Source organism: Elgaria multicarinata, chromosome 1 (assembly GCF_023053635.1).
Source record: "Elgaria multicarinata webbii isolate HBS135686 ecotype San Diego chromosome 1, rElgMul1.1.pri, whole genome shotgun sequence".
Lineage (NCBI taxonomy): Eukaryota > Metazoa > Chordata > Lepidosauria > Squamata > Anguidae > Elgaria > Elgaria multicarinata.
Genome location: NC_086171.1, coordinates 3,841,380 through 3,867,152, shown reverse-complemented (window position 1 = coordinate 3,867,152; position 25,773 = coordinate 3,841,380). Strand labels below are relative to the sequence as shown.

Below are 25,773 nucleotides of genomic sequence, written 5' to 3'. Positions count from 1 at the left end.
GCTGGGCTGAAAACAACAGGATGAAATTTCATAGGGATAAATGCCAAGTTCTACATCTAGGAAATAGAAACCAAATGCACAGTCACAAGATGGGGGATACTTGGCTCAGCAATACTACAAATGAGAAGGATCTTGGAATTGTTGTAGATCGCAAGCTGAATAGGAGCCAACAGTGTGATATATGGCTGCAAGAAAGGCAAATGCTATTTTAGGCTGCATTAATACAAGTCTAGCTTCCAAATCGCATGAGGTACTGGTTCCTCTCTATTCGGCCCTGGTTAGGCCTCATCTAGAGTATTGTGTCCAGTTCTGGGCTCCACAATTCAAGAAGGACGCAGACAAGCTGGAGCATGTTCAGAGGAGGGCAACTAGGATGATCAGGGGTCTGGAAACAAAGCCCTATGAGGAGAGACTGAAAAAACTGAGCAGGTTTAACCTGGAGAAGAGAAGATTGAGGAGAGACATGATAGCACTCTTCAAATACTTAAAAGGTTGTCACACAGAGGAGGGCCAGGATCTCTTCTCGATCCTCCCAGAGTGCAGGAAACGGAATAACTGGCTCAAGTGACAGGAAGCCAGATTCCAGCTGGACATCAGGAAAAACTTCCTGACTGTTAGAGCAGTACAACAATGGAACCAATGACCTAGGGAGGTGGTGGGCTAGAGGCCTTCAAGAGGCAGCTGGACAACCCTCTGTCAGGGATGCTTTAGGGTGGATTCCTGCACTGAGCAGGGGGTTGGACTCGATATCCTTATAGGCCCCTTCCAACTCTGCTATTCTATGATTCTATGTGAACAGCCCCATTACGGCTGGGCTTATCACCCCGGACTTGCCATCTTGCAGCTCAAGGGTGATCACGGCATTAATGGAGCCTGAGCTGTTCTTAATGGCTCCAGCCTTCGGAATACGACACCTGTCAAGAGTTTGGAAGACGGACACAGAGGCGGTTGGAATTTGGACAGAGCAAGAGAACTGTGAGGGTTTTTAGACAGAGTTAGCTTTTAAAAAAAACACCCCAAGGCATCATTGGGATACAGCGACTCTTTGGGGGGGGGGGATCTAATGCCAAATGCACTTCTTGGTCAGCTCTCCTGCGGGTGGGGCTTGGGGGCTTCATGGCGCAGATCCTATGATGTAGGGCATTCAGCATCTTTTCAGGCGCTGGGATGTAACCTTACAAAAAGAGGTTCGGCCTAGAGCAGCGGGACATCTGTTGTGGCAGTGAGTTCCACCAGCTGCCAACCCAGGAGCCCGGACTGGGATGAAACTGCACTGTAGGCTCGGATTCCCACCTGCCCAGCGTCCGGCTCACCCTGCTGCTCCCGGTCAAATTTCTGGGCTTCCAGCGCCTGCTTGGTGGTGTCCATTGCCTGCTTGAGTAGGTTCAGCCTCTCGGCCGCCTCGTTCATTTTCTTCCTGCGGTCATTCAGGATGGTTTTGTTCTCCTTAAAGATCCGGTTGATCTCACTTCCCCGCTCATTCTTGAATTCCTCAAAGGCTGTTCCCCTGGCAGGTGGGGAACTGTTCAGAAGAGACAGGTAATACATGATTAGCTACATGCTTATCCATATTCTGGGAGCCCGGCGATCTCAGGTGAGCGGGTTGATCCCTGGGACCTACCGGGAGTCACAAATCCTCCCTTTGAGCCAGCAGGACAATGAACAAACGACCTCTTCCGTGCACAAGGAATGGAGGGAAGAGACTGAAACCCATAAATGTTTGCCTGAGTCAATTTGAACTATAAAACATGGGGGGAGTTGGTTGAGAATTTCATTTCGATTTGGAGAAGAATTTACCAAAAATTGCATATTTGGGACTAAAAGACCCTGCGTTTTTTTTAAAAAAAATTGACTGTAGGAGAAAGCAAAACTGACATACCTGCATATCTGGGTCCAGGGCTTTGAGCAGCCTTTCTCAACCTGGGGCGCTCCAGATGTGTTGGACTACAACTCCCAGAATGCCCCAGCCAGCTGGCTGGGGCATTCTGGGAGTTGCAGTCCAACACATCTGGAGCACTCCAGGTTGAGGAAGGCTGCTCTAGAGCATCCCCTGAAGGAGGATTTATCCCATAATGCCCTGGGATGAGTAAGCCCCTTCCAACTATGCTGGCTGGGGCATTCTGGGAGGTGCACTCCAACACATCTGGAGTGCCCCAGGATGAGGAAGGCTGGCTTTGAGAGATTAGCTCTTAAAAGTTTAAACCCCTATGTACTCAACCCTGGTAGGGCTTAATCGGGATTGCCACCCCACTTTCTTTTAGATAGGGTGACCCTATGAAAAGGAGGACAGGGCTCCTGTATCTTTAACAGTTGTATTGAAAAGGGAATTTCTGCAGGTGTCATTTATATATATGCAGCACCTGGTGAAATTCCCTCTTCATCACAACAGTTAAAGCTGCAGGTGCCCTGCCCTCTTTTAAAATGGTCACTCTTATATAGCTCCTGCAGCTTTAACTGTTGTGATGAAGAGGGAATTTCACCAGGTTCTCCATATATACAAATGACCCCTGCTGAAATTCCCTTTTCTATGCAACTGTTAAAGATACAGGATCCCGGTCCTCCTTTTCATAGGGTCACCCTATTTTACAGGTTCTTTTTCCTTAACAGCTTCATGGCAGGCAGTACTTTGTGCTCCTCTCCATGCTGGGAATAGCTGTACCTGTTGAATTTGGCTGCTGCAAACGGATTTTATTTGCAGAATTTCATTTGTTTGTTTTTGATGAAGCTGTACCGACAATTGCAAAAGTTCCCCTGTGATGTTCAGTTGCCTTTGTCAGGGCGGAAAGTTTATCTCCCGAAAGACAAGCCCCGGAAGAAAACTGGACTTGGCACAGAGTTTCACGCAGGTGTTGCGCATTAGTGCTGGAACTGTAAAGGTCAAAGATCAGGGGAGAATTTCTCGCCTCATCCCTCAATTGAATAATTGGATGATGAAACTGTGTCATCATACTCTGTATGAAATGTATTTATATCTGTACATATGGAATGTTTTTCTTGCTGGTCGTTGATGGTCGTGTTGTGTACGTCTCCCGTTGTTAAAGGAAGATTTTGTATGGGAACGTTAAGATTAGATGCCTCAGTAAACTCTATTGCTGAAGAATCTACTTGTGTGACTATTTCTTTCGAGGAAGGCACTCGAGGAAGGCCGTGAAGGGAGCCGAACGCTGCTGCTTAAGCTCTGCTAAATATGTGACAGCCTTAGATGCTGTAAATGCAAACATCTGCAAGGTTAATGGTTTATATTATGTATAAAGTTCTAGGTAGTAAGTAGGCCTCAAGGGGCCTTGTAGGCCCCTTCCAACTCTACTATTCTATGATTCTATGACCACACTAGAGGCCTTCAAGAGGCAGCTGGACAGCCATCTATAAGGGATGCTTTAGGGTGGATTCCTGCATTGAGCAGGGGGTTGGACTTGATGGCCTTGTAGGCCCCTTCCAACTCTGCTATTCTATGATTCTATAGGGACGCTTTAGGGTGGATTCCTGCATTGCGCAGGGGGTTGGACTCAATGGCCTTGTAGGCCCCTTCCAACTCTACTATTCTATGATTCTATGACCACACTAGAGGCCTTCAAGAGGCGGCAGGACAACCCTCTGTCAGAGATGCTTTAGGGTGGATTCCTGCACTGAGCAGGGGGTTGGACTCGATGGCCTTGTAGGCCCCTTCCAACTCTGCTATTCTATGATTCTATGACCACACTAGAGGCCTTCAAGGGGCAGCTGGACAGCCATCTATCAGGGACGCTTTAGGGTGGATTCCTGCATTGAGCAGGGGGTTGGACTTGATGGCCTTGTAGGCCCCTTCCAACTCTGCTATTCTATGATTCTATGACCACACTAGAGGCCTTCAAGAGGCAGTTGGACAACCCTCTGTCAGAGATGCTTTAGGGTGGATTCCTGCATTGCGCAGGGGGTTGGACTCGATGGCCTTGTAGGCCCCTTCCAACTCTGCTATTCTATGATTCTATGACCACACTAGAGGCCTTCAAGAGGCGGCAGGACAACCCTCTGTCAGAGATGCTTTAGGGTGGATTCCTGCACTGAGCAGGGGGTTGGACTCGATGGCCTTGTAGGCCCCTTCCAACTCTGCTATTCTATGATTCTATGACCACACTAGAGGCCTTCAAGGGGCAGCTGGACAGCCATCTATCAGGGATGCTTTAGGGTGGATTCCTGCATTGAGCAGGGGGTTGGACTTGATGGCCTTGTAGGCCCCTTCCAACTCTGCTATTCTATGATTCTATGACCACACTAGAGGCCTTCAAGAGGCAGTTGGACAACCCTCTGTCAGAGATGCTTTAGGGTGGATTCCTGCATTGCGCAGGGGGTTGGACTCGATGGCCTTGTAGGCCCCTTCCAACTCTGCTATTCTATGATTCTATGACCACACTAGAGGCCTTCAAGAGGCAGCTGGACAGCCATCTATCAGGGATGCTTTAGGGTGGATTCCTGCATTGAGCAGGGGGTTGGACTCGATGGCCTTGTAGGCCCCTTCCAATTCTGCTATTCTATGATTCTATGACCACACTAGAGGCCTTCAAGAGGCAGTTGGACAACCCTCTGTCAGAGATGCTTTAGGGTGGATTCCTGCATTGCGCAGGGGGTTGGACTCGATGGCCTTGTAGGCCCCTTCCAACTCTGCTATTCTATGATTCTATGACCACACTAGAGGCCTTCAAGAGGCAGCTGGACAGCCATCTATCAGGGGTGGATTCCTGCATTGAGCAGGGGGTTGGACTCGATGGCCTTGTAGGCCCCTTCCAACTCTGCTATTCTATGATTCTATGACCACACTAGAGGCCTTCAAGAGGCAGCTGGACAGCCATCTATCAGGGATGCTTTAGGGTGGATTCCTGCATTGAGCAGGGGGTTGGACTTGATGGCCTTGTAGGCCCCTTCCAACTCTGCTATTCTATGATTCTATGACCACACTAGAGGCCTTCAAGGGGCAGCTTGTCAGCCATCTATCAGGGATGCTTTAGGGCGGATTCCTGCATTGAGCAGGGGGTTGGACTTGATGGCCTTGTAGGCCCCTTCCAACTCTGCTATTCTATGATTCTATGACCACACTAGAGGCATTCAAGAGGCAGCTGGACAGCCATCTATCAGGGATGCTTTAGGGTGGATTCCTGCATTGAGCAGGGGGTTGGACTCGATGGCCTTGTAGGCCCCTTCCAATTCTGCTATTCTATGATTCTATGACCACACTAGAGGCCTTCAAGAGGCAGCTGGACAGCCATCTATCAGGGATGCTTTAGGGTGGATTCCTGCATTGAGCAGGGGGTTGGACTTGATGGCCTTGTAGGCCCCTTCCAACTCTGCTATTCTATGATTCTATGACCACACTAGAGGCCTTCAAGGGGCAGCTTGTCAGCCATCTATCAGGGATGCTTTAGGGCGGATTCCTGCATTGAGCAGGGGGTTGGACTTGATGGCCTTGTAGGCCCCTTCCAACTCTGCTATTCTATGATTCTATGACCACACTAGAGGCCTTCAAGAGGCAGCTGGACAGCCATCTATCAGGGATGCTTTAGGGTGGATTCCTGCATTGAGCAGGGGGTTGGACTCGATGGCCTTGTAGGCCCCTTCCAACTCTGCTATTCTATGATTCTATGACCACACTAGAGGCCTTCAAGAGGCAGTTGGACAACCCTCTGTCAGAGATGCTTTAGGGTGGATTCCTGCATTGCGCAGGGGGTTGGACTCGATGGCCTTGTAGGCCCCTTCCAACTCTGCTATTCTATGATTCTATGACCACACTAGAGGCCTTCAAGAGGCAGCTGGACAGCCATCTATCAGGGGTGGATTCCTGCATTGAGCAGGGGGTTGGACTTGATGGCCTTGTAGGCCCCTTCCAACTCTGCTATTCTATGATTCTATGACCACACTAGAGGCCTTCAAGAGGCAGCTGGACAGCCATCTATCAGGGGTGGATTCCTGCATTGAGCAGGGGGTTGGACTCGATGGCCTTGTAGGCCCCTTCCAACTCTGCTATTCTATGATTCTATGACCACACTAGAGGCCTTCAAGAGGCAGCTGGACAGCCATCTATCAGGGATGCTTTAGGGTGGATTCCTGCATTGAGCAGGGGGTTGGACTCGATGGCCTTGTAGGCCCCTTCCAACTCTGCTATTCTATGATTCTATGACCACACTAGAGGCCTTCAAGGGGCAGCTGGACAGCCATCTATCAGGGATGCTTTAGGGTGGATTCCTGCATTGAGCAGGGGGTTGGACTTGATGGCCTTGTAGGCCCCTTCCAACTCTGCTATTCTATGATTCTATGACCACACTAGAGGCCTTCAAGAGGCAGTTGGACAACCCTCTGTCAGAGATGCTTTAGGGTGGATTCCTGCATTGCGCAGGGGGTTGGACTCGATGGCCTTGTAGGCCCCTTCCAACTCTGCTATTCTATGATTCTATGACCACACTAGAGGCCTTCAAGAGGCAGCTGGACAGCCATCTATCAGGGATGCTTTAGGGTGGATTCCTGCATTGAGCAGGGGGTTGGACTCGATGGCCTTGTAGGCCCCTTCCAATTCTGCTATTCTATGATTCTATGACCACACTAGAGGCCTTCAAGAGGCAGTTGGACAACCCTCTGTCAGAGATGCTTTAGGGTGGATTCCTGCATTGCGCAGGGGGTTGGACTCGATGGCCTTGTAGGCCCCTTCCAACTCTGCTATTCTATGATTCTATGACCACACTAGAAGCCTTCAAGAGGCAGCTGGACAGCCATCTATCAGGGATGCTTTAGGGTGGATTCCTGCATTGAGCAGGGGGTTGGACTCGATGGCCTTGTAGGCCCCTTCCAATTCTGCTATTCTATGATTCTATGATCCCCACACTTGGGAGAGAAAGAGCTTGAGATTTCAAAAAAAAATCTGAATGCGGAAGAAAGCAAGACAGACAGATTTCCCGGATTCTCGGGGGACGTTATCTACATTGCATCTTTGCAGCGCTGCCGCCTCCCTCAGACGCAGCGAAACAGCTACCTGGGCCTGGTGCTGGAGTCGTCTTTTGCAGATTCGGAGCGATGCGTCTCAAGACTGAGGACCTCCTGGTCCCGGGCCTCCTTTGCATCCAGGTCCTTGGGGATGGCCACCACCTGGCTGCGAGACAGGGAAACGGTATCCATATCCTTCACCGAAAGGGGGCTGGCCAGGCCTTCCTTCCGTGCGGTGGGGCTTGAAAACAAACAGAGGGCGACATGTTACGGAAGGGTCGAGGTCTGCCGGAGGTCATCATTTGACCCTTCGGGAAACTCGGCGCTGCACCTAGTCTAAGAAACCCAGAAATGCTGCTTTAAGGGGGCCCCATCGAAAGCTGGCCGAGGGGAAGAACAGGCTGCCTGAGCTACTCTCACAGCCGCTGTGCATCCTTATAAACAGGGCTACGGATTTGCCGCATTCTGCACCACCACAGGGATGGAGTGAGAGCAGGAGCGTCTGTTGATGATTCGCTTCCTCGCATGCATGGCCATGCTCTGATTTCTTTAGTTGCCAATTAGTTTCTGGGCGAAGTACAAAGTGTTGGTCATTACCTTTAAAGCCCTACAGGGTTTGGGTCCAGGCTCCCTGCGGGATCGCCTTCTCCCGTACCATCTGCCCCACGCACTCAGGTCCTCTGGGAAGAACTTACTCCAGTCAGCCAAAACTAGGCTGGCAACTGTTACCCAGAGGAGCTTCGATAGGCTCCTTCCAACTCTACTATTCTTGGATTCTATGGCTCTGGATTCGTCAACTTAATAGACTTGCCGAGTTTAAGGAAGCCATAAAGACTGTTCTCTTCCGGCAGACCTGCCCAGATGTTTTACATGTCCAATTGTTATTTTAATATTGTATCAGTTTGATACATTTTTAATCAGTTTTATGCATTTTATGGTGATTTTGTATTTAATGATGTTCCCCGCCTCGATCCAGAGGGAGAGGTGGGTAAGAAATAAATATTCTATTTATTTATTTCTTATCCGCAACCAGGATGATCTGGAAACAAAGCCCTGTGAAGAGAGACTGAAAGAACTGGGCATGTTTAGCCTGGAGAAGAGAAGATGGAGGGGAGACATGAGAGCACTCTTCAAATACTTAAAAGGTTGTCACACAGAGGAGGGCCAGGATCTCTTCTCGATCCTTCCAGAGTGCAGGACACGGAATAATGGGCTCAAGTTAAAGGAAGCCAGATTCCAGCTGGACATCAGGAAAAACTTCCTGACTGTTAGAGCAGTACGACAATGGAACCAGTTACCTAGGGAGGTTGTGGCTTCTCCCACACTAGAGGCCTTCAAGAGGCAGCTGGACAACCATCTGTCAGGGATGCTTGAGGGTGGATTCCTGCATTGAGCAGGGGGTTGGACTCGATGGCCTTGTAGGCCCCTTCCAACTCTGCTATTCTATGATTCTATGATTCTATTCAAAGTCTCAAAATGGGCAAGGCCAGGAGAGGTAGCAAGCCCTCGCTTCCTTGACCAAAGCAGAGCATGGCTGGGAAATGCAGATAAGGTCCCCCACCTCAGGGGCACCCAGGGGCTCCTAGCCCTCATCGCTCAGCCAAAGGAAGAACCAAAGCCAAGCTGTCGCCCGCCCACTACAGAGAGAAGAACACCTCTCACTCTGGACTTGAAGTCCCACTTGCCATGGGAAAAGCCTGCCTGGAGACCGATGACGATGGAAATGAAGAATGGACCAACCTGACTTGTTCTTTGCCCTTCTTGGCTTTCATTTTCTTCCCGCCAGGCTTGGATGAGAACGGAGCGAGGCCAAGGCCGAATCCTTGCCCGTCAATTTCCCCAACCAGGTGGCCGTCAGCATCCACCAGCCCTGCCTGGCAACGGTGGACAGCAGGTGAAAAGCTAAAAGGTTTTGAATCTGCACTCTGTGACTCTTCAGCTGGGATTTTGCTCCAGGAACAAAGTAGCACCCCCAACACACACACACACACACACCCAACCCAAATTCTGATTTTAGGATACCCAAGTTCTGTAATTAAATGCGCTTGCATGGGTTTAATCTTTTTGGGGTGGGCGTGGTGGAAAAAAGGGGAGCAGGCTTGCCTGGAACCCCCCTCCCTACACACGTGCATATCCACCTACCTTTTGAACTGCAGACAGAGTTGCAAAGTCATTTTTGTCTATGAGAGTGTATTTGCTCCGCAATCTGGCTTCCACTTCCTGCTCTTGTTGGCTAAAGGGAGAGAGACACACACAGTCGAGTTGTTGTTGTTGTTATTATTATTATCATTATTTGCATCCCACCTTTTGCCCAATACTGGGCCTCAAGGCGGAGTTGAGCTGTCTTTGACACTAACCTGTACAGAGAGCTGAACTGCACCACAGTACAGAGAACAGCTCCAGTAGTGCCCAAAAATAGTGTCCACAACAATGTAGGAACAAAGCCAGACTATAAAACACACGGTCTTCAATGTCTACATACGAATGCCCAGAGTATGGGAAACAAACACACTAATAAAGTAAGTCAATTTGAACTTCTTTTAAATGGTATCTCGTTTGCGCTTATTGCCTCCAATACTAAACGCCACGCTTCCTCTACGTAAGGCAACTCTGCTGTAAGTCAGACCAGACCTTCCAACATACTTAAGTCAAAGCCATTCCATCTTTGTTATCCCACTTCTTAGTTATTTACAACATATTTAGAGGCTTCTCACAATATGAGGCCCTAAGCCGTGGCTTGTTCCTAAATCCAACACAGCCATCAGCAAGGGAACGCTTATCAAATTTGCAGATGACACAAAATTGGGTGGGATAGCTAATACCCTGGAAGACAGAAACAAACTTCAAAGTGATCTTGATAGGCTGGAGTGCTGGGCTGAAAACAACAGGATGAAATTTAATAGGGATAAATGCCAAGTTCTACATCTAGGAAATAGAAACCAAATGCACAGTTACAAGATGGGAGATATTTGGCTCAGCAATACTACAAATGAGAAGGATCTTGGAATTGTTGTAGATCGCAACAGTGCAATATGGCTGCAAGAAAGGCAAATGCTATTTTGGGCTACATTAATAGAAGTATAGCTTCCAAATCACGTGAGGTACTGGTTCCTCTCTGTTCGGCCTTGGTTAGGCCTCCTCTAGAGTATTGCGTCCAGTTCTGGGCTCCACAATTCAAGAAGGACGCAGACAAGCTGGAGCATGTTCAGAGGAGGGCAACCAGGATGATCAGGGGTCTGGAAACAAAGCCCTATGAAGAGAGACTGAAAGAACTGGGCATGTTTAGCCTGGAGAAGAGAAGATTGAGGGGAGACATGAGAGCATTCTTCAAATACTTAAAAGGTTGTCACACAGAGGAGGGCCAGGATCTCTTCTCGATCCTCCCAGAGTGCAGGACACGGAATAATGGGCTCAAGTTAAAGGAAGCCAGATTCCAGCTGGACATCAGGAAAAACTTCCTGACTGTTAGAGCAGTACGACAATGGAACCAGTTACCTAGGGAGGTGGTGGGCTCTCCCACACTAGAGGCCTTCAAGAGGCAGCTGGACAACCGTCTGTCAGGGATGCTTTAGGGTGGATTCCTGCATTGAGCAGGGGGTTGGACTCGATGGCCTTGTAGGCCCCTTCCAACTCTGCTAATCTATTAAAAAAACAAAAACAAAAAACATGCCCACGGGTACCCTCAAGTACGTACCTCAAAATCAATTTGAACTGGTTAAACACTTCATGGAGTTGTCTGATGCTCAGAACCTGGAAAAGGCAGGTTGAAGCAGAGAGAATTGCAGGGCAGTCAGGAGAGCGAGGATAAGCCAGGATCCCCGGCTGATGCTTAGAGCGTGCACCGTGGTGCAGTGAATGGGTCGCAAAATGAGTGGGAGCTCATAGGATAGTAGTGTCTCCTGGCGTCATTTACTTCCGCCTCTGCTGCGCTGATCCAGCCAGCTCTGGATCTGCTCTTGCTGGGATTCACGCTCCCTCCGCCCCAGCGCCAAGAGCCCGCGCCTGCCTAGCCCTGCCCCGGGTTCAGCCAGAGAAGCAGGAAACGGAACCCACCATAATAACAACCATTCAAGACCTGCCATGTATCTGCAAGAGACCTACTCACGTCTAACTCATCTATGGATCCGTCGAGGAACCGGCGGACTTGAGAGTTGATCTCTGCTATCTGTATCTCGTTTAGGGGCTCGTAGGACACCGGAGGGCGATTGAGCTGAGGACGGAAGAGAGAAAGAGCCGACAGGTAGGAGGGCCCACTGGCAGGTCCTTCCCCACCTGCTCTCAAGGATCCGAGAAACTCTCCTAGCCACAGTTAAGGGTGGCCGCAGTAGGGTGACCCTATGGAAAGGAGGACCGGGCTCCTGTATCTTTAACAGTTGCATAGAAAAGGGAATTTCAGCAGGGGATCATTTGTAGGCATGTCTCACCTGGTGAAATTTCCTCTTCATCACAACAGTTAAAGTTGCAGGAGCTATACTGCAGCTATACTGTGACCAGATTTTAAAGAGGGCAGGGCACCTGCAGCTTTAACTGTTGTGATGAAGAGGGAATTTCACCAGGTTCCGCATATATACAAATGACACCTGCTGAAATTCATTTTCAATACTACTGTTAAAGATACAGGAGCCTGGTCCTCCTTTTCATAGGGTCACCCTAGGCAGCGGGCCACAGAGATGGGCAGGGCGCTTTGGCAGCGGCAGGAGAAGCAGCAGCGCCCGACATCAGGAAAAACTGGACATCAGGAAAAAACTTCCAGCTGGACATCAGGAAAAACTTCCTGACTGTTAGAGCAGTACGACAGTGGAACCAGTTACCTAGGGAGGTGGTGGGCTCTCCCACACTAGAGGCCTTCAAGACGCAGCTGGACAACCATCTGTCAGGGATGCTTTAGGGTGGATTCCTGCATTGAGCAGTGGGTTGGACTCGATGGCCTTGTAGGCCCCTTCCAACTCTGCTATTCTATGATTCTATGACAGGGGCCCAAACATTTGGCGACAGCCCAAGCTCTTTAGTCCTAATCTCGGTATAAACCTTACAACTTTGGAAGGTATCATCCCGCGCTGCAGAAGAAAGGGGGGGAGGAGGTAAGAGAGAATAGCTTGCCTAAGGGCCTTCTCCGCTGTGGCACCCCGGTTGTGGAATGAGCTCCCCAGAGAGGTCCGCCTGGTGCCTACACTGTACTCCTTTCGTCGCCAGCTGAAGACCTTTTTATTCTCTCAGTATTTTAACACTTAATTTTAACTTAAATTTAAATTTGACTGTTCTAACTCTGTATTTTAATCTTATATCAATTTTGCTGCGTGGTTTTTTATCCTGGTTGTGCTTTTTATACTGTGTTTTGTGTTTGTGCTTTTAACCTGTTGGTTGTTTTATTCTGGTTTTAATTTTTGTGAACCGCCCAGAGAGCTTCGGCTATTGGGCGGTATAAGAATGTAATAAATAAATAAATAAGGGCCAACCTAACGGATGTGGAAAGGTGGCCAAATTCATGTAGCTTAGCCTATTATTATTATCATCATCATCATTATCATCATCATCTGTATACTGCCCCATAGCCGAGGCTCTCTGGGCAGTTTCCATAGGATAAAAACACTTAAAAACTATATCCAAAATTTTTAAACCACAAAAAATATCCAAAAACAAACCCAGGCTCGTTACGTATTGCGAAATGCCTGGGGGAAAAGTCTTGACCTGGCGCAGAAAAGACAACAATGTCGGCGCCAGGCGGGCCTCGTCAGGGAGATTGTTCCACAATTGGGGGGCCACCACAGAAAAGGCCTTCTCTCTTGTTGCCGTCCTCTTAGCCACTGCACTGTACCAGCTCTCCGCCAAAATGCTAGTAATAATGACATGTGGGTGCATCAGTGCGCGCGTCTGTACCTCTGGCTTCCCTCTATTTGCAAGGAACACCTCTTCACACTTGACAGCCACGGCACTGCCTGTGGAGGATCCCTGACGGTACAGTGCAAAGCGAGTCCTGCCTTAACAGTAACACTGTCCTCAAGCACAGGGCTTTAATCTCTTTCTCCACTTCCCCCAGCCCCCTTGTCAAGCAAAGGCTTCGGTTCACCGCTGCGGGAGAAGGGAAAGGGTGCCCAGTGGGATCATCCCATGAAGCTGATGGGTGGGAGATTCAGGACAAATAAAAGGAAGGACTTCTTCACGCAGTGCATAGTTAAACTATGGAACTCACTACCACAAGATGTAGTGATGGCCACCCATTTGGATGGGTTTCAAAAGGGGGTTGGATAAATTCCTGGAGGCGAAGGCTATCCATGGCTGTTAGCCCTGATGGTTGTGTGCTATCTCCAGTATCCGGGGCAGTAAGCCTGTGTGCACCAGTTGCTGGGGAACATGGGTGGGAGGGTGCTGTTGCACCATGCCCTGCTTTGTGGGTCCCTGGCCGACGGCTGTTTAGCCACTGTGTGAGCAGAGTGCTGGACTAGATCGGACCCTTGGTCTGATCCAGCATCAGGGCGCTTCATATGATCTTCATCACTGTTAGAGGCTGCTTCCTGGTTTGTTTGCCGGTGGAGAGAAGAGGAAGTGGGAGGGGAAATTAGCAGACCACGAGGGTGGGGCGGAGAGAACAAACAGATTTGTTTTCTTAGTGTGGCCAAAAGGAATGCATTCCCACGGAAAGAGAAAGGTAAGGAAACGTTTTAAAAACTGCTACGTTTTCAATCGTTCAAAAACAAAACGTTCAATGAATGTAAAAACAACGTTTCATGTACTAGTGTAGATCCCCTCAAGGGAGAGGGCCTTTTCGGTGGTGGACCCCCGACTGTGGAATGATCTCCCCGATGAGGCTCGCCTGGCACCAGCACTGTTATCTTTCAGGCGCCAGGTCAAGACTTTCTTCTTCTCCCAGGCATTTAACGGCATTGAACAACGCTAAGTTTGTTTTTTAACGGCCCCCAGAACTGTTGTTTTTTAAATGGATACTGTTGTTTTTATACTGTTGTTTTTATGTTTCTGATGGTTTTTAAATTTTGTATACTTTTTTTAATGTTTACTGTTTTTAACTTTTGTAAACCGCCCAGAGAGCTTCGGCTATGGGGCGGTATATAAATTAAATAAATAAATAAATAAATAAATAAATTTCAGGAAGACTTGAGTGACCAGTCGTGGTTTTATCAGAACTCTCTTTTAAAAATAGTAATGTTAACATGGTGGTGGTGGTAGGGTTATTATTATTTTTTATTCTATCTGCTATTCACTGCTCTGAAACCTTGCCTGTGGAGCAGTATACAAATATTGCTTGTTAGCCGACTAGGCCATTCGCAAACAAATAAAATAATAGCAAAATAACATATTAGCATAATAACATAATAGCATGTCCATACACCATCTCACCACAATCAGAAGAATAATACAAGATAATAATATAAAACTGATAGAAGGCTCAATTGCAGTACCAGTACCGCCCCGCATGTAATCTCAGATTAGTAAAATTTGATCCTATATGGTGAACAAAAGCTTCCGTACCTCCAGCGCTTGCTGTACAAATTTTGCAGTCCTGAACGATATATAATGATCAGGGCCTAACAATAATATCTGAGTTACATTTTTAGGTGACATGCGGTTGAACCCGGGAATCAGGGGCTCAAGGTATTGCTTCCTCAGCTCGACATACACTGGACACTCAACTAGAAAGTGTGTCATGTCCTCAGTTTTAGGGCAGCCGGCTGGGCAGTCAGCTTTAGCGCGTGGATGGATCCTGTAACGCACTTTCACCTCCATTAACTGGAGTGAATTTAACCTGCACCGGGTAAATAATAGGGATGTGCTCCGCTTCTAATCGGACCGTAGAAGCAGGAGCGGAGCGGGGGGCTTCGCCTGCCCTTAAGGCGGAGGCGAAGAGGATTGGGGGGCCGGCGGAGCGTGGCAAAGAGGATCGAGGTGAAGGCGGATCCTTCGCCTCGATCCGGAGCTCCGCTGGAAAGGTAAGTGGGGTTTACCAGGCCCTGCCGCTGTCCCCCTGCCCTCCTCTCCCTTTCCTGCCTCCGTCCGTGGTCCGTCACCGTCTTCAATTGAGCCCGCGGTTCCACCAGGAAGTCTGGGCCTGAAGGAGGTCCCCCTCTCCCTTGGTCCCTTACCGGGCTCTGCCGCCGTCGCCACATGGGTGGCGATGGCGGCAGGGCCCAGTAACCCCCCCTATGGGGGGGAACGGAGCTCCGATCCGGATCCGGAGCTCCGAGTGAAGCGGAGTGGGCACAGGCGGAGTGGGGGCGGGGCGGAGCGGCCCGATCCGAAAATGGCGGATCTGAAAGTGAAGCGGAGTGGGGGGTCCGTGCACACCCCTAGTAAATAACCATCTCAACTCATATGAGGTAACAGAAGTTAAGTATAAAGGAACTTTTCCCGGGGCAGTAATTATACTTTTGTATATCGTATTTGAATGGCTCGCTTTGATGACAGCCAATGATGATTGTATTTATTTATTTAAATACATAAAACCTCAGAAGGGTTTGGCAGGGGAGCAGGAGGGCAGAGGAGCAAAAAGCAACCACCGGAGGAGGGTGGAATTGGATAGGTGAACCTGTCCATCCCCCTCAATTAATTTATTGATCTGTTTAAGAGATTTGTCACTGGCTGGGGCTGTGTGACCAAAATTAACCCCTGCCAGGGGGAAAAATGCGGAGATTGGGCATGGAAGAGGAGGCCACTGTGGCGTTACACCCCACAAGTCAGTTCCCAAATGTATGTCTGCAGTTTGTAAGTCTGTGGTGAGTTTAGAAAGTTGGCCTGAGCGGATGGAGTTAGAATGTCTGGGGAGGGGGAGGAGTGATATGTAAGGGAAGGACTGAGGGGATTGTGGGGGACTTGTTAGGTACTCTTAGAGCAGCCTTCCTCAACCTGGGGCGCTCCAGATGGACTACAACTCCCAGAATGCCCCAGCTAGCTGGCTGGGGCATTCTGGGAGTTGTAGTCCAACACATCTGGAGCGCCCCAGGTTGAGGAAGGCTGTCTTAGAGTCTTTAGTGCTCTCTGTGTTTAGGGTACTTGTTCTGGGAAATTTGAGGCTCAAGGTAGAGAGTGGTGTCTTTGGAGTGTGGTGTGCACATAGTTGATGTATATTAATCAATACAAATAATAAAGAAAGCTCAAGATTGATTGTGTGAGGGAAAGGAAAGCGCATATGTGAATGAGTGGAAGGATTGGATGAAAGGTTTTATTTGTTTTATTTGAAACAAAGCTTGTGAACTTTTAAAAATAAATTTTAAATATTGTGTTTTTAAACTACCACAAAAATCCCACGTGTCTGTTTGGCATTTTAGCATCTGAAGTTTACTCATTTAACACCCACTCTGACAATCATTCAGCCTCGTGTGGCGCAGAGCGGTAAAGCAGCAGTTTCTGCAGCTGAAACTCTCCCCACAGCCTGAGTTCAATCCCAGCGGACACTGGTTCTCAGGCAGCCGGCTCTGGTCGACTCAGCCTTCCATTCTCCTGAGGTCGGTAAAATGAGTACCCAGCTAGCTGGGGGAAAGGTAATCATGGCCGGGGAAGGCAACGGCAAACCACCCCGCTATAAGGCCTGCCAAGAAAACATCAGCGAAAGCTGGCGTCCCTCCAAGAGTCAGTAATGACTCAGTGCCTGCACGAGAGGTTCCTGACAATCACTCACCATAGCACATATAACAGTGTTTTATTTTATATATTGAAATCCTTCTCCGTTTAAACCCCTTTCTCCACATAGTTTGGAGGAAGGCGGGTTTTATCCCTTGCCTCCGGCGTATCAAGCGGTGGTGCTCGGCTTGAGCAGGGAGCAGCCGCGGCCGGGCCTGGTGTTTAGAGCCGGTGTTGTGGCAGCCACCCACTCGCCCACCTGCCCTGTGGATCACCCACTCAACAACACCCCCTTTCATAAGGAGGTAGCCATAGTCCGGGTTGGGTCGTGCCACCATCACGTCTGACCGCGCCGTCAGCGGCTGGCCCTTACCAAGCTGTTGTGCATCGCCAGCTCCTCCTTCAGGCAGTGAACCTCTTTTTCCAGGTTTTTCACCATTCGCTAAGCAAAAGGCAAGAACGGCGTGTAAATACGTGGCAGGAAGAATGGAAGACAGATGGATACAAAGCCAAGACCCGAGGTTGCACTCTGGCGCCCACCCAAACAATATTGAGAACATCAGAAGAGCCCCGCTGGATCAGACCATAGGTCCATCTGGTCCCCAATGTGGGTCGCAGTTGTCAAGCGCTGTGGCTGGAGTGTATTCTCCAGTCCTTTTAATTCTCAAGGCGGAATACATGATCCTGTCAGGGCTGGAAATTTACCCACCGAGGGTTAAGCCCTGGAAGAAGAAGAAGAAGAAGAAGAAGAAGAAGAAGAAGAAGAAGAAGAAGAAGAAGAAGAAGAAGAAAACTGGACGTTTGCACAATCTCTGGAACCTCGTTTTCCTCAGGTGTTACTCATCAGTACTGGACTGTAAAACGTCAAGGCCTCCTGACTAATCTGTTAATTGAATAACTGGCTGATGAAACTGTGTGCAATACCATGTATGAAATGTTTATCAAGTTGTACAGATGTAATAGTGGTGTAGGTGGATGCCGGTTGGTGATATTGTGTAGGCTGGATGTATTCCGTACAGAAGACGTTTGACTCAGCCTTCCATCCTCCGAAGGTTGGTGAAATGAGTACCCAGTTAGCTGGGGGAAAGGTAATAATGGCCGGGGAAGGCAACGGCAAACCACCCCGCTATAAGGCCTGACAAGAAAACGTCAGCGAAAGCTGGCGTCCCTCCAAGAGTCAGTGATGACTCAGTGCTTGCACGAGAGGTTCCTTTCCTTTCCAAACTCTCTACTGAAGAAAGCTATACGTGTCGTGAGTATATTTCTTCCTGAAGGGACAGCGCTCAGTAACCCAGCAGAAGAATCGCTGAAGCTGCTGTGTGGCTGCTTAATCTCTGCTAAAGTCAATTCCTGACAGATCCTCCTCCTCATTTGATCATCACAACAGTCCTGTGGGGTAGGCTGGGCTGAGAATCAGCGACTGGTCCAAAGTCACCCACAGTGAGCTTCCATAGCTGAGGCGGGACTAGAACCTGGGACCTCCCCAGCCCCACTCCAACACTGCAACTACTACACTACACGGGGCTCTCACAGCAGCCTTCTAAAAAGGGTAGCTAAGGACGCAACCCTAGGCACACTTTCCTGGAAGTAAGCCCATCTGAATACCCTATGACCATCGCAAAGGATGAAGGGGCCTTACATCTGCCTCCTGACATTACCACCCGTGGCTGGGTTTCCCATGACACCTCTGCCCCTTTTCTTCTGCCCGGCTCTCCCTGGATAATCATTCACAGCTTGGCATTCTGGGCTGCCCAGCCAACTGCGGCCCAGGCCCACCGCACAAGAGGGCAGCAGCCTTCCCCCAGCCATTCGGCCGCTAACCAAGCCCCGCCAGGACAGGACAGGACAGCACATACCTCCGAGTCGATTTTCTCATTCACCACGGGCGTCGTCGTCACCCATTTCATCCTGGTAGCAAAACGGAGCGTGGACAGCTGAAGGGACATTAACGCCACCTACGTTCGTCACGTCGCAACGGTTTCGGAAAACCAACGTCTCTGTTTTAGGAGCCTCGTTACCAAGACTAGCCGTACGGAAAAAGTGCGCTTCCCCGCTATCGGGCATGCGCTGCTCTTTTTCAACAGCGGCTGACAGAGCAGGTGGACAATGGTTACTCTAGAGCAGCCTTCCTCAACCTGGAGCGCTCCAGATGTGTTGGACTGCAACTCCCAGAATGCCCCAGCCAGCTGGCTGGGGCATTCTGGGAGTTGTAGTCCAACACATCTGGAGTGCCCCAGGTTGAGGAAGGCTGCTCTAGAGCATCCCCTGAAGGAGGATTTATCCCATAATGCCCTGGGATGAGTAAACTCTTGCCTGCACACCTGGGGGGGTCTCCTACCTTTCCCTTCCTGCTAAAAAAAGCAACACCCAAGTTGAAGGCTGCCCTGTTCCCCCCGCCCCGCTTCTTTTGTGGGCGAGAAAATGGGCCCAGCCCCCAGCTCCGCGCTTTCCCTTCTAGCCACAGGCTCTTGAAGGGGAAATCTGTTGTGGCGGCAGCCCAGGTGGAATCATCACTGCCAAGAGCCGTGCTGGATCAGCCTCTCTAGCCCAGCATCCGGTTCACACAGTGGCCATCCAACGGCCCAGAGGGAAACCCGTAAGCAGGACATGAGTGCAATAGCACCCTCCCGCCCATGTTCCCCAGCAACTGGGGCAAGTAGGCACACGGCCTCTGATCCTGGCCATCTAGGAGCCAAGGACAGCCTTCTCCTATCGCTGAATTTGTCTCATCCCCTTCTAAAGCCGTCCAAAACGGCAGCCGTCACAACCTCTCGTTCTGCTGCATGTGCGGACCAGGCCTTAAACAATCCCAATTAAGCATTTCTAGGCGAATTTAGGTCCCGTCATGTCCCAAAGCTCAGGGTGCTTACCGTCTCTACGATGTGAACGGCTTCGCTGCAGATATTAGCCACGAGGACAGTATTGCAATTCCCACCTAGGAAAGACAGAAAGGAAGCTCTCTCACCCTAGAGCAGCCTTTCTCAACCTGGGGCGCTCCAGATGTGTTGGACTACAACTCCCAGAATGCTCCAGCCAGCTGGCTGGGGCATTCTGGGAGATGCAGTCCAACACATCTGGAGCGCCCCAGGTTGAGAAAGGCTGCCCTAGAGGCAGCTGGACAACCATCTGTCAGGGATGCTTTAGGGTGGATTCCTGCATTGAGCAGGGGGTTGGACTAGATGGCCTTACAGGCCCCTTCCAACGCTACTATTCTATGATTCTATGAAGTAAAGACACTCTGCATTCAAGCAGGTGATGTCGATGATCCGTGGATTGCTGCGGGAGGCTTCTCTGTCCCCTTCCCTGGAAAACAGCTGTGCTGTGCAAAATGGGTTTTTTATTCCACTTGCGCTAAGAAAAGTTCTTTCTGCTCCTTTCAAATCCTTAATGCAGGTGCTTTACAAGGGAAGCGGGCAGGTGTTTTAAAGTGCTACCTGCTGCTGTTTAAATGTTAAACTACGTACGTTTGGGAGGGAGGGAGGGGGAATGACTTTGTTTTCAATGATACTTCTCCAGTTTTTAATAACGTATAGATTTTATAGCAGTATTTTGTATTGTATTTGTTGTAAGCCATCTTGGGGACCATTTAAGAGAATAGAGATTTATTATTATTATTATTATTATTATTATTATTATTTATATAGCACCATCAATATACATGGTGCTGTACATAGTAAAAGAATAAAAACCGCAGCACCCTGCCACATCGGGTTACGTTCTAATAAAATCGTAAGAAAACAATAAGAAAGGGAAGAGAACGCACCAAACAGGCACATGGGACAATAAAGCTAACAGTGTGAAAATAAGGACAAAGTCAAGTTCTAAAAGCTGTAGAAAAAAGAAAAGTTTTCAATTGAGCTTTAAAAACAGTTAATTGAACTCGTGGCCCGCAAGTGCTCTGGAAGAGAATTCCAGGCCTAAGGGGCAGCGAGAGAAAATGGACGAAGCCAAGCAAGAAAAGTAGAGACCCTTGGGCGGGATGACCTTCTGATGAAGTTAAACTACGCTCAGCATGTCAGCAAAGCCTCAAATAGGGCTAGGATCGAGCTGACCAGCGTCCTGAATCTGGATTTCCCCACCTCCGGCATTTCAGCAACTCCCATCCACAGCTCCAAGACTTTACCTAATGAATCCTTCAGGGTATAGGTGAGCTTGCTTTGGCGGAACGGGACATGTTCCCGGTTACGATCCGACAGCGCGATGACGACTTGTTCAAAGAACGACAGAGACTTGTTGATGTACCTGGCTTCCCTCAAGCCAAATCCCTCCGACTGTTAAAAAGAGGAACCAAGAAGAGGCCTTATCGTACCATATACATATGTATACACTGATGAATTAAGAGTATTTTTTAAATTTTGCCTTCCTGGATGAAATACCCAAGACAGCTAACAAAAAAGTAGCCAAAATAATCCTAAAAATGGCATTCAAATAACTTTTTAAAAAGCACTAACCACAGAATAAACATCAGCAGGAGAGGAAAAAGCTATTAAGGACACAATCCTATAGTGGAATTACACCAGCTGAGCGTTTTAGGATTTGCGAGAAGCCCCACGGCACGGGCAGAACGCCAGATACGCCTCTGCCTTGAGAGATACTCTGGTGGAACAGCGTGGTACACTGTTGGAACACCCTGCCAGCAGCGCTGTTTATTTTATTTGTTATTTATTATTGCATTTATTTATTTATTGCATTTCTATACCGCCCAATAGCCGGAGCTCTCTGGGCGGTTCACAAAAATTAAAACCATGCACAGTATAAAACAACAGTATAAAACCATACTATAAAATACAATATAAAAGCTCAACCAGATAAAAACAGCAGCAATGCAAAATTACAAATTTAAAACACCAAGTTAAAATGTATTTATAGACCGTTAATTTATATCCTGCCTTTTTTCCTCCAAGGAATCCAAGGCAGCGTACATAATCCTCCTCCTCTCCACGTTATCCTCACAACAACAACCCTGTGAGGTAGCTTAGGCTGAGAGTCTGTGACTTGCCCAAAGTCACCCAGTGGGTTTCCGTGGCGGAGTGGGGACTAGAACCCGGATCTCCTGGCTCCCAGTCCGACACACTAGCCGCTACACCACCCTGGCTGTTCCACCGGTGAAGATACTTCAGCAAAATGGCCAAAACGGGGTGGTGTCATGGGCAGGATGTGGGCACCCCGGAGGAAGAGTATTTTATTTATTTATTTATTTATTTATTACACTTTTATACCGCCCAATAGCCGAAGCTCTCCGGGCGGTTCACAAAAATTAACCAACGCCGGATCCTGTATTCCTTCAATTCAGCCTTCTCCAATCTGGCGCCCTCCAGGCGTGTCGGATTGCAACTCTCACCCAGCCAGCAGCCAGCATGGCTCACCAGTTCTCCCAACGCACTTACTTTGGTCTTCGCCAGCCTCTCCGAGCCTGCTAGATCCACGAGGTTAATTTTGGAGACGACATATCTGGAATCTGAAATTACCCTGGAATGACACTGCGGTGGGAGAGCAAGCACGTTAGCGCACAACAGAATGATTGAACCAGACCAAAACGAAACAAAGACCCCTGCATTTTTCAAGCCAATAGAGCCAGATCAGCGCCTAGACTCAGCGATGGGCTGGATGAGGGCCAATAAACTGAAGCTGAATCCTGGAAAGTCGAAATCCTGTTGGGTGAGTGGTTCCCTGCCTGGTCTAGATGGGGCTGCACTCCCTTTGAAAGACCAGGTTTGTAGTCTGGGGGTACTCCTAGGTCAATCACTGTGGCTGGAGAACCACGTGGCCATGGCGGCTTGGAATGTCTTTTACCAGTTTCAGCTGCCATGCCAGCTACGGCCTCTCCTGAGCAGAGATACCTTGGCCACGGTGGTACAAGCACTAGTAATCTCAACACTGGATTATCGCAATGCAGTCTATGAGCTTCATCACACTAGCGTTATACTGCGCAATCCCTGCGAATTGCATGCAAAGGACTCTGAAGTTTTCCACCTTATAATCTGCTTTGATTGTGAAGTACTCCCAGGCATCCTGCCTTAATTGTGCTATAAAGCCAAAAGATTCGCGGTATTTAGCCCCTACTTTTTGAGCGTATCTTCCGAGCCACCGCTGGGGCACAGGAGCAGGATTTTAAAGAAATGCTTACATCTGCATAAGCTTTAAAGATAAAGACAACAAAATTGGCACAGTAATAGATATTAGGGAGAGCTTTAAGCATACCAAATTTGAATTGAATTGGGTCATCCATTGATTTTTTTATATTTCCCCCCTTCAACTCACTTCCTGGCATGCAAAGGATCGCTGCCTCCCGGTAGCAAAAAAAACAACGGCGAAAGCTTAGCACTATGGGGATAATCCGAAGGGAGCAGGTAGCTGGGATGAAGCTTTATGTGAGGCTCCTCTTAAAGCAGTTCTGGAAGCTGGAGCTAGTGCAGAATGCAGCAGCTCGGCTGTTGTCAGGAGCTGCCCCTTTTCAGCAAGCAACTTCTTTGCCAAGAGAACTGCACAGGCTGTCTTAAACCGAGCCAGGTTTAAGGTCTTGCTCCTTGGTCATTCCACATGGACCTATGACCCAACCGTAGTCCCCCTATAGTAGAGCCTTCAGCGTGGTGGCTCCCTTTCTATGGAACTCCCTGCCTCTGGAAGTCAGGCAGACATCAACACTGCACTGCTTTCAGTGTCTGCAAAGACATCTTTATGTCAACAAACCCTCCTCAGCTTGACCAGCCACAGTTTTATTGGCATTCTGCTTTTAAACACTTTTAATATTTATTTATTTATTTATTTATTACATTTTTATACCACCCAATAGCCGAAGCTCTCTGGGCGGTTTACAAAAATTAAAACCATAATAAAACAACCAACAGGTTAAAAGCGCAATTACGAAATACAGTATAAAAAGCACAACCAGGATAAAACCACACAGTAAAAATTGATATAAGGTTAGAATACAGAGTTAGAACAGTCAAATTTAAATTTAAGTTAAAATTAAGTGTTAAAATACTGAGAGAATAAAAAGGTCTTCAGCTGGCGACAAAAGGAGTACAGTGTAGGCACCAGGCGGACCTCTCTGAGGAGCTCATTCCACAGCAGGGGTGCCACAGCAGAGAAGGCCCTCCTCCTAGTAGCCAACTGCCTCACTTCCTTCGGCAGGGGCTCACAGAGAAGGACCCATGTAGATGATCTTAAGGTCCAGGCAGGTACATATGGGAGGAGGCGTTCCTTCAAATAACCTGGCCCCAAAACGTTTAGGGCTTTGAATATTAATACCAGCACTTTGAACCGGGCCCGGATCTGGACTGGCAGCCAATGAAGTTGTAAAAGGACTGGTGTGATGTGGTCTCATTAGCCAGTGCCTGTTAGTAACTGTGCTGCCTTGTTTTGTACCAGCTGAAGTTTCCAGACCGTTTTCAAAGGCAGCCCCACGTACAACACGTTGCAATCATCCAAACGAGAGGTTACCAGAGCATGGATAACTGTAGCTAGGCTATCTCTGTCCAGATAAGGGCGTAGTTGGTATATCAACCTAAGCTGATAAAAGGTGCTCTTTGCCACTGAGTTCACCTGTGCCTCAAGTGACAGTTCTGGATCCAAGAGCTGGTGTCTTATTCCTTTTATCTTTTACTGTTCACTGCTCCGGAACCTGTTTAGACGTGGAGCAGTATGTAAATGTTGTGAATAAGCCAATGACAGCCCAGTGGAACTGACCTCAATGTAAATGGTGAAGATGCAGTGGGACCTGGAGGAATATCTGTTCAGGGTGTGTTGGCCGACAGATCTATTGGTGTCACCCTAGAGAAGAAAGAAAGTAGAGACATAAATCAAAAGCAGGAGGAAGAGAGTTTATTTCCTTTATTTATAGGAGAGTACCCAATGCAGCACTACCGCTAACGTAAATTACCAGCTTTGCCCAGGGGTGTAATCTGGGGTGTAAACACCAAAAGTGGATCCCCTCCCCTGGTTTAAGGGGTGGGATCTCTACAGGCTCAGGCTTAAAGTGGAGATAAAGGCTCCATTCAGACATGTTTCTCAACAGTGGTTTCAGAACTGCACAGTGGAGTTTTCACACCACTGTTGGGAAATGTGTTGTTTGGCAGGAAAACTCTCCATGCAGAATATCCACACTGTGCAGAGGAGAGTTCCTGCACAACCATTGTCCAGGAACTCTCTACTGCACCATCGTGTTGCATGTTGTGTGGCGGGATGCGTGGAGTTTTCTGTTGCGTTCTTTTCCCACTGGCTACAGAGTTCCCTGGCAAGAGTGGCAAAAAGGAGTGAGTGCCGCTCTAGGAGAGCCGCCGGGATTGTTTCTTCGCAGCAATGGCTGATGGGATACTATTGGGAGGACCGGGGGAGGAGAGAGGGTGGAGGAACTGTCAATCAAACATCACGATGGGTTTTCCTCAGCTCCACGGTAGCCCACAGTCCCACAACGGTGGAGTTAGAACATGTTGTGCGGGGAGGACCCTCTAGAAACTCAACCGTGGAGCGGACTATTCACACTGTGTTGACTAACACGTTGTCTGAACCGAGCCAAACTCTTTCATCCTCTCCTTCAACACACCCAGATTTTATTTATTTTATTTTAAAACATTTATACCCCGCTTTACCTCTGGGGAGATCCAGGCAGCTTTCCATATATTCACAATATATGGAAATATATGGATTGAGGGGAGACATGACAACACTCTTCAAATACTTAAAAGGTTGTCACACAGAGGAGGGCCAGGATCTCTTCTCGATCCTCCCAGAGTGCAGGATACGGAATAACGGGCTCAAGTTAAAGGAAGCCAGATTCCAGTTGGACATCAGGAAAAACTTCCTGACTGTTAGAGCAGTATGACAATGGAACCAATGACCTAGGGAGGTGGTGGGCTCTCCCACCCTAGAGGCCTTCAAGAGGCAGCTGGACAACCCTCTGTCAGGGATGCTTTAGGGTGGATTCCTGCATTGAGCAGGGGGTTGGACTCAATGGCCTTGTAGGCCTCTTCCAACTCTGCTATTCTATGATTCTATGAATATTGTAACAATTAGGAACAGCCTTCCAATTAGCAACATAAGGAAAGATCCCACAAAAACAGCAGGAGAACACAACACAACAGTATCAAAATACGTAAAATACCCAAAATATAAACAGATTAAAACTGCAAGGTTAGAATGACATGCAAAAGGCCTTCCTGAAAAGGGCGGACGTTACCGATTTCCAGAAGGTCCTTAACAAGAAGCGGGATCGGCCTCCTTCGGAAGGGAATTCCAGAGTCTCTTGCGAGACCCAAC

General features: G+C 48.6%; 1 protein-coding gene across 1 annotated transcript in view; it reads right to left on the bottom strand.

Moving 5' to 3' along the window:
- KIF9 (kinesin family member 9) overlaps positions 1-25,773 on the bottom strand; it is a 47,017-nt gene that overhangs the window by 12,596 nt on the left and 8,648 nt on the right. The window contains exons 5-16 of the mRNA XM_063122446.1: positions 24,205-24,288; positions 21,903-21,995; positions 20,639-20,786; positions 19,386-19,450; positions 18,372-18,449; positions 16,889-16,957; positions 11,051-11,155; positions 10,640-10,695; positions 9,088-9,178; positions 8,686-8,819; positions 6,995-7,186; positions 1,314-1,522 (exon numbers count right to left, since the gene is read on the bottom strand). Of these exons, the coding sequence (XP_062978516.1) occupies positions 1,314-1,522; positions 6,995-7,186; positions 8,686-8,819; positions 9,088-9,178; positions 10,640-10,695; positions 11,051-11,155; positions 16,889-16,957; positions 18,372-18,449; positions 19,386-19,450; positions 20,639-20,786; positions 21,903-21,995; positions 24,205-24,288 (1,324 nt within the window). The remainder of the gene's footprint in view (positions 1-1,313; positions 1,523-6,994; positions 7,187-8,685; positions 8,820-9,087; positions 9,179-10,639; positions 10,696-11,050; positions 11,156-16,888; positions 16,958-18,371; positions 18,450-19,385; positions 19,451-20,638; positions 20,787-21,902; positions 21,996-24,204; positions 24,289-25,773) is intronic.